The 11,647-nt window shown below is 55.6% G+C and overlaps 2 protein-coding genes across 2 annotated transcripts; one reads left to right on the top strand and one right to left on the bottom strand.

The window, feature by feature from the left end:
* Window positions 1-332: 332 nt before the first annotated feature.
* TMEM176B (transmembrane protein 176B) lies at window positions 333-6,197 on the bottom strand. Its single transcript, XM_066385252.1, is given in 8 exon segments — window positions 333-922; window positions 1,263-1,382; window positions 2,304-2,524; window positions 2,527-2,545; window positions 2,789-2,845; window positions 3,224-3,334; window positions 5,025-5,236; window positions 6,157-6,197. Coding segments are annotated over 7 exon segments (774 nt in total). The 5' UTR covers window positions 5,229-5,236; window positions 6,157-6,197; the 3' UTR covers window positions 333-880.
* A 1,147-nt stretch (window positions 6,198-7,344) lies between these two features.
* TMEM176A (transmembrane protein 176A) lies at window positions 7,345-9,797 on the top strand. The gene is made up of 4 exons (XM_066386565.1): window positions 7,345-7,503; window positions 7,930-8,058; window positions 9,457-9,513; window positions 9,645-9,797. The coding sequence occupies exons 1-4, from the start codon at window positions 7,345-7,347 to the stop codon at window positions 9,795-9,797; spliced, it is 498 nt and encodes a 165-aa protein (XP_066242662.1).
* The last annotated feature ends 1,850 nt before the right edge of the window (window positions 9,798-11,647 follow it).

Consider the following 11,647-nt stretch of genomic DNA (forward strand, 5'->3'; position numbering starts at 1 on the left):
AGTGAGGATGCAAAGCCGCTTGCTATGCTGGACTCGGAAAAATGAGAATCACTCCCTTCTTGATTCTGCGGAGTATAGCCTGCTTCCTTGCGCCTCCGAAATGCTACGTCTCTGTGCATACATACATCTATGTGTAAAGAACATGAGAAAAGGGTAAAAGGCAAATTGATCATATCATTTACAATGAAAGGGAAGGATAATAAGTGTGTGTGTGTGTGCGCGCGCGCACAGAGAGAGGACCAATACTAATTACTGCAAGGAGGAAGGGAAGAGCAGAGAGAGAGAGAGAAAGGGAGAAAGGAAAGGAAAAAAGAGGGAAGGGAGGGAGGAGGGAAGGAGGGTAAAATTTTAATCCATGCTTCACATAGTTCTGTGAGTACCACAGGTCAAGGTCATAGATACTTAGAGACCATCTCAGTAGGCAAAACGATTCAAAGTACGTGAGAGTTATTTTCACTTTATATTGAATGTCACAAAAAGCAGTTTTGTCACTTGAGACAAAGAGCAGAACATAATTCAATCCTGCCCTGTCATGAGTGCACACGTATGAACACAGAGGAAGGCCTTGCACAGCACACCGTGCTTTGAAACAAAGACCACATCCGTCTTTTTCTTTTGTTTTAAAGTATTTGTTGTGATTATTTTTAACTGGTGTTCGCTGAACTAGGGCATGGGGGTGAGAGCTGCGTGGAGAGGAGCAGGGGCTGGACGGTGGCCAAAGGAGAAAGCAAGTGTGAGGCATGGGGCAGCGAGGGGCCCCGGGAGTGGACACCTCCAGCCCCACAGGCCCAGGGCTACTCTGGAGGAACATGCGGGGGTCTCTGGCCACTCACAGGACCATGACAGCTGTGCTCTTCTCCACGGAGGAGGAGGAAGACCCTCAATTCTCCGCCAGCAGCATCTTCCCTGACCCTTCCTCATCCTGAAACAGACAGGGGTAAGAATCAATTCTTGGGGAAGAAAGGATAGGGCAGAGGACTTGAAATCAGGGAAAGAGAGGAAGGAAAGGGTGATGGAGGAAGGGGTGCTGGACAAAGAGCTCAGGCACAAAGGAAGGGAAATTGGGAAAGGGAGAGGAAGGGAGGGAGGGACAGAGGGCAGAAGTGAACGCAGGTCGCGGTGATGAGTCACATTCCCCAGACAGCCAAAGGCAGGGATCCGCCCTAGGCAGAAGTGGAAGGTCGCGGGGCCTGTGAGCTCTGCAAAGCCATGTTCCCAGCCCCATGTGGCCCGCTGGCCCCGGGGCCTCCCTGACAGCTCACCACAGGCTGGGAGCTCTGGCCCCTCCAGCTTCGGAGACACAGGCCCAGGGACACCAAGGACGCAGTGGCCTGCAGGGTACAGACAGCCAGGAGCAGAATCCGGGTCCCTAGGAACAAGTCCTGGAGATAAAGGAAGAAAAAAAGATGAGAGTCAGGAGTCCACTGCTCTGATGCTGTTCTGACTGCCACCCTATCATTCCCCACCTCTGGAATCAGACTCCACCCGAGTAACAAGTCCCCACCAAAGCAGATGCCACCCTCGTTAGCTTCTCTGTAATGGGGCCTTACCACCCACCATGAAGAGGTGAACAGGTGGGCTCTGTTTCTCCACCCCTAGAACCTGGAAGGGACTATGATTGCTCTGACCAATAAAATACCATGGACATGACACTATGCCAAGTGCATGGTGGCCCTTAACTGGCCTGGTGGCTTCCATTCCTACCTTTTGGGGTGCTCACTGTGGGATGCCCTGAGTTGGAACCTAGTTGCGGTGCTATGAGAAACCCAGGCCCCAAGGAGAAGCCATTGTAGGCTCTCTGCTGGACAGGCCTAGCCAAGTGCCTAGCCAAGAGCCATCAACTGCCAGCCATGGGAATGCATCACCTCAGATTTCCAACCCAGTCCAGCCATCGGCTGACGGCTGACTGTGATGTCATGGGGGTATCCCAGGGGAGGACGGCCCATCCGAGCCCAGTCAACCAACCCACAGACGGTGAGAAGTAATAGCAACCTATAGGTTTAAGCCACTATATGTTGAAGAGAGGCTTGTTGTATAGCAACAGGTAACGAACACCCACCCACCAGAAGAGACAGATGGGTCGCCCATGACCTCCCCTCCTCAATGTCTCCTCTGTGCCCCCCTCATCTTCTCTGATTCCAGGAATCTTCATGCCATGAGGGTCTGAGAAGTCTTCAGCTCAAGTGAAGACATCCTGAACTGAAGACCTAAGATAAGGTCCAAGCTCAAAGAGCTTCCATCTCTGCCCTCCAGTGCACAATTCCTTAGGAACAAATGGTTGTGACAGGCTTGGGTGCTCTCACCCTCAATGTTTGCATGAAGGCTCGACACCGCTCCTCCTGATCCTCTGGGTCATAGTAACTGTTTCTATAGTAACCATTTTGCTTTCCAAACTGGTACTCAGAGATCTCAGTTGGTGGGACTGGGCAGTTGCACACAGAGTCGTCGATGCCATTGTTTTCCCAGGTTATGCTATTCACACAGAAGACAACAGCAACTATGGCTGTGGCAGTGCCCGCCAGGTGAGCAGCCCTGACACCCAGCCCTAGAAGAGAGAGGTTCAGGATGCAGGCTCGCTGTTGATCTGTTGATGGTCGAGCTGTGGGGTCCCAGCCTCCAAACCTGTCTCCTCCTCCCCAGCTTCCCGGTCCGAGAAACCCTCCCCACTCCCACAGGAAAGATCTCAGGATATTGGAACCCAAAGGGAGAAGACAGAAAATGGAGCAGAAAACCAGAAGACCTGAAAGAGGGCAGAGGACCAGGCCGGGATAGCGGGCGTTGAACTCACTGAAAGTGTGCTCTGACGCTTCTCGTGCACAAGGACCCCAGCTCCTGCTGCAATAGCCTGGGAAGAGAAGACACCAGGAAAGGCCTCCCAGTGACTCTCTTGAAATGACCTCTGACATCACCCTCCCCTCAAGTGACCTCCAACAGTTCCTCACAATAGTCAGTTCAAAGCATGCTGAAGAGGACAGGCAAAGAAACCTAGCATGTGGACATGACTGCATACATTGTCCTGCCCTTCCCAACCTTGCCTTAAAGAGGAAAACGGACAGTGAGCAGGTTTGGTTTTTGCCTACTGCCCAGAGCATCCTCTTGGCTAAGGGCATTCAGACCCCGGTGGTTGGACTCTTCCCAAAATCTCTGACCCAGACCAAAAGGAACTTCCTCCTGGCTCCTAACACTGCCTCCCAAGTGAGCTCACAACCTCTTCCTTACTCACCACAGACCCTGCCCAGAAGGCACAGCCTGAACCACGCAGATCGGTCCACGGCCCAAAGTATAGAAGCACCCCCAGGGCACAGCTTACAGTCCCCAGCAACAGCTGGGTCACCTGCCAGACAGGATGGAAGGTCAGACCCCTCCCCACGAGCCCGCACCCTCGGGTACAGCCACCCAGCTCCTATCTGAGTGCCTCTCCTCTCCTTTTCCTCTATCTTGACCTCTCTGCAGCTGTGATTCTGGAAGGTTCTCTTCCCTTAACATCCATGAAACAGCATGTCCTGATTTCTCCCATCCCTCTGACATGCCAGGCTTTTTTTTCCTTCATTACTTTTCCCTAAACACCCCACTGTGTCATTCCACCTGATGGTTCTCTCTTGGGAATTCCATCATCCTGTCCAGGATGGGCCACAAAGACCCTTTTCAAGAAAGGGAGGGAGATTGGCGCAGGTGAAAAAGAAAAAAAAGGAGGAAAAAAGAAAAAGAAAAAAAAGAAAGGGAGGAGTGTCATTGGCCCACAGCTTACAGGAGTCAGCTTCTTCAGGTCCCCTCGTTCTCTGCTAAAGGCACAGTCTCTGGGCATTGCCACCCAGTCAATGGTTAAGCAAGGTGGTCCAGGGCCATTTCTACCCAACAGGGGACTCCTGCCAGGGACAGTCTTGGCTCCCCGGCACCCCACTGGAAGGCCTGATGTCGCCCCTGCCCAATCCTGCTCCCTTCCTTTTTGTTTCATAGGCAGTTAGACCCCCTAGGCGTTTTGTACACCTAACTCCAACTCATGTCTGCTTCCTGGGGTAGCCAACCCTCAGAGCATCTCAGATATCACCTCCTGCATGCCCTGTCAGCATCTCAGAATTCTCACCTCCAAATCCCCACATCCCACCCGCACTCTCAATGCCCGCCTCTCCTAGCTGCGGGGGCTCCAGCCCCCTGGTCTTGCACACTCCAAGCCTCAGCCTGTTCTTAAACTCCTCTCCTCCCTTGTGCCCCGAGCCTGCTCACACCCAAGGCATGGGGGCCTTGTCCACAAAGGACTCGGACCCCTTTCTTGTCATTTCTGCCGCCACCACGCGGCAGGAGGAGACCCCCCCATACTTCTCACCCGGACAGCTGCCGGCTGGGAGGCAGCCTTAAACTGCAGGGTCCTGCTCAGATCCTGAACCCTCAGGACAGATTGCTCACCTTGTCGCTAGGGCTCTCAGCCCTGTGGCCCTGGTCTGTGTTCTCTGTGGACCCCGCTGTGAGCCCCATTCTCTTTACTCTGCAGGGACATGAACTTGCCCTGTGCGCTCGGGCTCCTTGGTTCCTGCCATTCCTTTGCTTCCTCTGTCTTCCCAAACCCTCTCCTCCACCCAAGGTCTAGATTGGGCACCAGCTCCTGCCTTCCAAGGGCATCACCTGACCTGTCTCTATTTCTAAAGGCATTTCCATAGTTGCCTGGTCCCTTCTGATGGATGCTGAGCACTATGCAAGGATTCTCTCTCAAGTTTCCCCAGAGCGCCTGTCCTCTTGCCTTAGCTACAGGCCCTCAGTCCACAGGAGTTAGATTCAAATGAATTAGCAGCTCCCAGAGGTCTCCCCACACACCTCTGGCTGGGACTGCCCTCCACTGTGCTGCATGGTCATTCCTTCCCATCCAAACCTCCATGGAGAAACTTCCAAAACCTTCTCTTCCCAAACAAGATGGAATAGAATTAGTGAGTTCTCCTGGGGACTCAACCTACTTTCCCTTTTTGTAGCCTGCTGCAGGAGAGTGACTGTCCTTAGTCTCCTGCTCCCCTGCCTCTGCAGCCCCCTCTTACCCCTCCAGCCAGCTGCCCGTAGCTCAGCCTGGCCTTGGGTGGGCCCATTTCCCAAGGGCCGGCCAAGAACTGCTTCAGGGAGCTCCCAGCTTTGAGCAGCTGCATTAATGCCAATTCCTGGTGGATGTGGATGTTGATGTGGGTGGGCTGGGACAGGGTAGAGGCCACCTCAACCCCATTCACAGTCACCACGTTTTGGGTCATGCTGCCTGCTGGGGAGAAGATGAACTGAAATGGGGTCTGGGGACTGGGTAGGGTCACGAGGAACACATGGCACGGGGGAAAGGAAAGAGAACAGTCTCTTTGTCAAGACCCCCAGGGTCTTCCCGGTGCAGCATTCAATGTCACCATGACCCTGCTCTGGGCTGCAAACCCAAGTCACCCCTAGAGGTCTTCACCATGTATATCCGTGGACCTCTCTCTCCCCGGAGTGGTCTAATACCGTTTGTCTCAGTCTTGGGAAAGAAAGGAATCTGTATTACTTGTTTCAGTGACTTAGTTTATAGACCGCAGATGCTCACACAGCACACAAAAGGAAGTCCAGCCCGGGTGCCAACCACGTCTTCCCTGAAGGCATTGTGCCGCACCCTGAATGTGCCTTGGGCTCCAGCTCTACCCGGGTCCCCCGGGTATCCTACCTACTCTGACCCCCAGATCAGCCCAGCTCCCTGCTTCTCCTCGGAACTAGACCAGCTCAATGAAGATTCCCCACCCATACCCCCTTGACTCCAGGCTCCAGGCCCTTCCTCGCTCCCACATCCTCCCAGCGCCCCTGGAGCTGGGCAGAGGGGGCTGGGGTCCCCGCCGCCACCTGGACCTCCTCCTTGGGCTGCACTCTGATAGGATTCGTCACCACCAACCCTCCTGAGCCTCAGCCACTGCACCAGGTGCTGGGGAGGGAGAGGGAGTACCAGGTTACCTGGCCAGGCACAGGCCCCACCTCCCACCCCAGCCATGTTTCTAGGGTCATGTCCTTTGTGCCTCCCTCCCTCCCTAGCCACTCCACAGGAGCCTGGAATGGGGGCAGGGGTAGAACAGGTTCATGTGAGATGGGATGGAGGCTTCAGGGACTGCAGACTCAGCGAGACAGAGGTCTTGCAGTGCGGGGCCACCTGCGCTGTGAGGTCCTTACCTGCTGTCCGCTGGGAGTCGAGTCGGCACCCTGAGAGCAGGGCTGGGAGAGGCTGGGCTGGAGCTCAGGACTTACGAGCCAGTGGGAGGAAGAATAACAACAAAGCAGGAAGTGCAGGGACTGACTTTTAGCAACACCGCTTCCCAGAAAACAGCTGGGACCGAGGGGTCCTTCTAAGGGTTCCTGTCGTGAGGAGGTCATCAGGCTGGATGGGGAAGGCAGAGCACGTGCACACACACTCGCACACTCACACTTACTCAGACAACACACACGCCAGGGCAAGCACACTCACGGCAAGGGAAGAGCCTTTTCAGACCATTCCCCGCCCAGCGGGCTGCGGGGGGAGACAGCCCCATGGTTCCCCAGGCCACTCACCTCGCCCCTGATGATCCACCCACCCGCTAGCAGCTGAAAAACCCTAGAGAGGCCCCTTTTGTCCCAGCTGAATGCTAACGCTCAACCACCCCTTTCCTGCCCTGTTCCCCTTCCTGCTTCAGTCAACTTTCTCCTTCTGCCCAGTCTCAGCCCCACCATAGTTCCGCCCAGAAGCCCTGCTCCACAGGCCTCTGACCCCCTGAGGATTGCATGTGAGGCAGCCCCCAGCCCGGGATCTTTCCCAGAGATCTGCTCATGGGACCCCTCCCCAAGGGAGCCCCCATTCCTGCCTCTCATAGCCTCGACCCTGCAGCTGGCCCCGGAGAATGGGAGGGAGGGTGGGAGGGACCCACATACAGAATGTGACTCCAGGGAGATGGCAAGACAGGTGCCAGGGACAGGTATCAGTCTGGCCTTTTCCCTCCCTCTTCACCCACAATTCATCCCTCCTGGGGGCAAGGGAGCTTCCCCAGGCCACATGGGGCTGAGTGACCATTGGGGGAGAGGGAGGGGTGAGCAGCGGAGGGGTGTCCCCGGGCTCAGCTGTGGCAATAGAGCAGGTGGCAAAGGCTGAGACTCTGTCTGGTAGCTGAGGGCCCTGCAGAGAAGGCTGAGAGAAGAGCCGGAGGGAGCAGAGGGTGCAGAAGTGAGGGGCACGGGCACTGCTTGGTCCAGACCCCATGGCCAGCCCATGGGAAGGAGATGCAGGGACAGAGCCAATCCGAGGTGAAGGGGGAGGTTCCAAGGGTCCCTGCCCTTCTTCAAGTCCAGGGACATCTGTGAAAATCTGTCATCTTTTCCTCCAGACGAATGATGTCCGTGGGCATGGCAATGGCAGCTGGTGGTGAGGTAGCCCCAGCGGGCCCCGAGCCCACCCACATCCACCAGGAGCCCGTGCTGAGCCTCAGCTCCTGCCCACAGCCTCCCGCCTTCCTGACCCTGGGCAGCAGACAGCTGCTGGTGGCCTCCCGGGTAAGTAGGGCTGCTGGAGGGGTACCCAGGGTCCCTGTCACAGGAAGTAGAAACACCTTCTGCCGCGCTCACCCCCAGACAGCCCAAAATTGAACAGGATGCCGAGTCAGTTTTGTCTAACACCTAGAAACCAAGTTCTCCTGGGCCACATGTCTGCCTTCTCCCTCACTCACCGGCCTTCCCCATCAAAGCTGTGGACAGGGTACCCTGGGAGCTAAAGAAGTGACCATGGCAAGTGCCAGCTGGTGCCACCCCCTGGCCAAATGCAGTGTGGCTGGCTCGTCTCCCCTCCTTGCTCCTCGCTCTCCCTCCACCTCTCTTTCTCCCTTTCTTTTATGGGGTTCTAATAGTCAATACTTGGAGCAGCAGGTCCTTCCATCTTCCCTGAGATGTGGGGGCCGGGTTCTTCGGCTCTTGGTCTTCCAGGTGGTGCAGATCGTGGCCGGGCTGCTAAGTGGGATCCTGGGAGTACATGGCTTCATCATCTTATACTACAACAACAGGTTCTCGTATCTCCTGCATATCTGGAAAGCCAGCATCTGGACAGGGGTTGTGGTGAGTGGGGCCATGGATGGTGGAGGGGGCAGCCTGTGGACATGTCAGGAAGGACAGCTCAAAAAAAAAAAGAAGGACAGTTCATCCCCATCCACACAACCACTGCCAGTGCGGTGCTGTAGAATGATGGCCGCTGTAGAGGACCCAAGTCCTTCCAGGGCCATCCCCTGTTTCTATAGAACAAGAAAACAGCTGAGGGAGATGGTGCTATAAGTCAGCTGCTCTCTCGGCCCCCCGCCCGGGGCATCCCTCACCAGGCCAGTCACCTCTCCCCACTTTCAATGGTAAACATCTACGAAGGATCTAGGACCCATCCACTCAGCTCCTGACACTTGCATAGAGATGGGGGAGGCAGAGTGTGCTGGACAGTGTAGACTCCACACGGAAGGGGCCGCTCCTGGTTGGTTCGCACAGTGGAGACCCCACAGTGGTGCACGGAGGTGTGTAATGAGTAATAGCAGCTTGGTGGGCAGGTCATGGTAGGATTGAGGCCCTTTGGTAAACTCACTCACATCCATGGAAGAACAGCAAAACACAGATTGAAATAGGGGCCAAAGTCATCATTCGTCCACTGGGTTGTACCAGACTTCCTGTTCTGTGAGCCCAGGAGCAGAGCGATGCTGGGGCAGGTGCCTATCTAACACAGTCCAGAGACCCCTCCTGAATGGAGAGCTTCTCCAACAACTTAGATCTTCTACCTGGGATGTTCAGAAAGCACCTGGTATGGCTCTGGAGGAGGGAGTGCAGACTCATACTGGGCTTGACCAGAAGTGCTTTTCTTTTTTAATTTTTCTTAAGTGAGAAGTGGGGAAGCAGAAAGACAGACTCCCACATGCACCCTGACCAGGATCTACCCAGCAAATCCCCTGTGGGTTGATGTTCTGCCCATTTGGAGCCGTTGCTTTGTTGCTCAGCAACCAAGCTATTTTAGCACCTGAGGCAGAAGCTATGGAGCCATCCTCAGAGCCCAGGGCCAACTTGCTCCTATCAAGCCATGGCTGTGGGAGGGGGAGAGAGAGAGAAAGAGAGAGAAGGGGCAGAGGTGGAGAAGCAGATGGGCACTTCTCTTGTGTGCCCTGGCTGGGAATCAAACTCAGGACATCCACATGCCTGGCTGACACTCTACCACTGAGCCAACTGGCCAAAGCACCAGCAGCTCTTTTCCACCTCACTAAAACATAGGGCCCTGCAGCCTGAGGCATCTGATCCAGGCCTCTACACCCTCACCATCACCTTACCGCACACAGCAAAGCTCAGCTCAAAGCTCCCTGTCAACATCTGTCCTGGGGCAGGGCTGGCAGCCTCTCTATATGAGAGTCACAGAGAGGAGGAGAAGCAGGAGGCTGGAGGACTTCTGCGCCCTGGGCCAACCCTGTTGCCATTCCTGTCTCTCCCCAGGCTGTGCTGGCTGGAGTCGCCGCCTTCATTTACGAGAAACGGGGTGGCATCTTCTGGGTGAGTTCCAGAGAAGTCAGGAGCTAGGGGCCACCCCAAGCCTCCCGTCTCGGCATGCACATCCCCACCCCCCTGGCTGGACCCCTGGAGGAACTGACTCACGAGGTCTCTCTGTCTCCCCTTCACCCCAGGCCCTGCTGAGGACCCTGCTCACCCTGGCAGCCTTTGCCACCACCACTGCCGCCATCTACCTTGGGGCTTATCATTTCCAGGACCCACTCTATACTTTCAGAGATGAATACTGTGGTATCCCCGAGTCCTGGGTTGCCCCTCAGCCCTCCTGAAAAGGCCATCCTGTGCTTGTCCTATGTGCACATGCTCGTGGTAGGTGGACAAGGGTCAACGCCAGGGGAAGGCAACACAAAGGCTGTCCATCCAAACCAGTGTCACTTGTTCCGCACCAAGGTTGACAACTGTCACACAAACAGGAACAGTTCCTGTGGTTGGGGGTGGGGGGGCACAGCCTAGCTAAATATTGAAATAGTAATAAGTGAGTCACTAGCACTGGTGTGTACGGCGCGGCAGAAGTGTTAATGCACATCTCCCTGGGTCCTCTGAAGTTTGCGGTGGTTGGGAGACCCAATCGCAGCCTGGGCCTGTCCCTGTTCAGGTGAGGATGCTGAGGGCTGAGGAGAAGGGCTGCTGGGTGCTCTTGCATGCTCGACCCCCTGACCCGCACTCAATGCTCCTCCCTCAACCCCCTCTGGCAGCTACAGACTTGGGGAGAACAAGGTGGAGGGCGACCTTGTGTCAATGAGAAGCTTGGGGACAGAGCGCAAAGCACAGCCATCACTCCAGTGCCTGCAGCTTTGCTCATCTATCCCCAGCCCCTGCTCATGGACCTTACGGCCATGCTGTTGAGTATCTGGGTGCTGCTGATCCTGGTTTTTCTGTTCCCCCTATTTCTGTACTGCTGGAGAAGATGCCAACCCAAGGAGGTGAGTCCCTAACATGTGTGTCTGGGGTGGTAGGCTCTGTGGCTAGGAGACAGGAATGGCTAGTGGAAAGTTAGGCAGGACAAGAAGACCAGTGACAGTGAGTCTCAAGGGACATCCATCCTTTCTTTCTTTCTTTCTTCCTTTCTTTCTTTCTTTCTTTCTTTCTTTCTCTCTCTCTCTCTTTCTTTTATTAAGTGAGAGGAGGGGCGGCAAAGAGACAGATTCCTACAGACCAAGATCCACCTGGCAACCACCATCTGGAGCTGATACTCTGCAACCAAGCTATTTTTGGCACCTGAGATGGAGGCCACAGAGCCATCCTCAGTGCCCAGGGCCAGCTCCCACATACCAGTGGAACCATGGCTGTAGAAGGGAAGAGAAGGGGAGGAAGGGGGGTGGTGGAGAAGCAGATAGTTGCTTCTCCTGTCTGCCCTGACTGCGAATCGAACCCTGGACATCCACACGCCAGGGTGACGCTCTACCACTGAGTTAATTGGCCAGGGCCGTACTGTCTTTCTACCCCAGTGGTCGCCCAGCCCAGAGAGTCCCTGTCTCTGATCACCTGGCCCCAGGGCCACAGACCCATCCCAGGAAGCCAGGGAAGTTTGTATCCATGGTGGGACATTAGGGTTCCTTGCATCATGCACCATGAGGATAATGTTGGATCTGGTTCGCTTCAGAGCAGAGCTTCCCTAGAGGAGAGACTTGGTGCTTTCTCTGCCCCGTAGGAATGTCTCATCTCCTCCTCTTCCTCTTCTTATTCCTCCTTCTCCTCCCTCCTTAGGAAGGAGACCAGAAGGCACTGCTGGAAGTGAGTGAAACCTAGCCTTGCCTCCCCTGAGCACGTACGTGCCTGTGGCAACTTCTGCACCAGGTGTCTCTGCCTCTGACCCCTGGAGGAAGAGCAAGATAAGGGAAATCAGCCACTCCGGTGGCCCCCAGCTGGCCGCCCCACCACCATGACCACAGCCACAGCCCGGCTCCCCTAGCCTACACCGCGCCTCCTGCCCATTTTTTGCATATGGTCACCACCCTGCCTCTGCTCCATGTCCCCTCCTGAGCAGTGAAAATAATAAACTCCGACGTGCTTGCTCCCAGCTTCCTGCTCAGCTCTTCCAGGATGTTTCTCTGGGCTGGGGAGGGTCTGGGAAGAGGGGAGGTGGTGGAGAAGGAGCAAGAGGAAACCCATGCCTGAC

Source organism: Saccopteryx leptura, chromosome 5 (genome assembly GCF_036850995.1).
Source record: "Saccopteryx leptura isolate mSacLep1 chromosome 5, mSacLep1_pri_phased_curated, whole genome shotgun sequence".
NCBI classification, from domain to species: domain Eukaryota; kingdom Metazoa; phylum Chordata; class Mammalia; order Chiroptera; family Emballonuridae; genus Saccopteryx; species Saccopteryx leptura.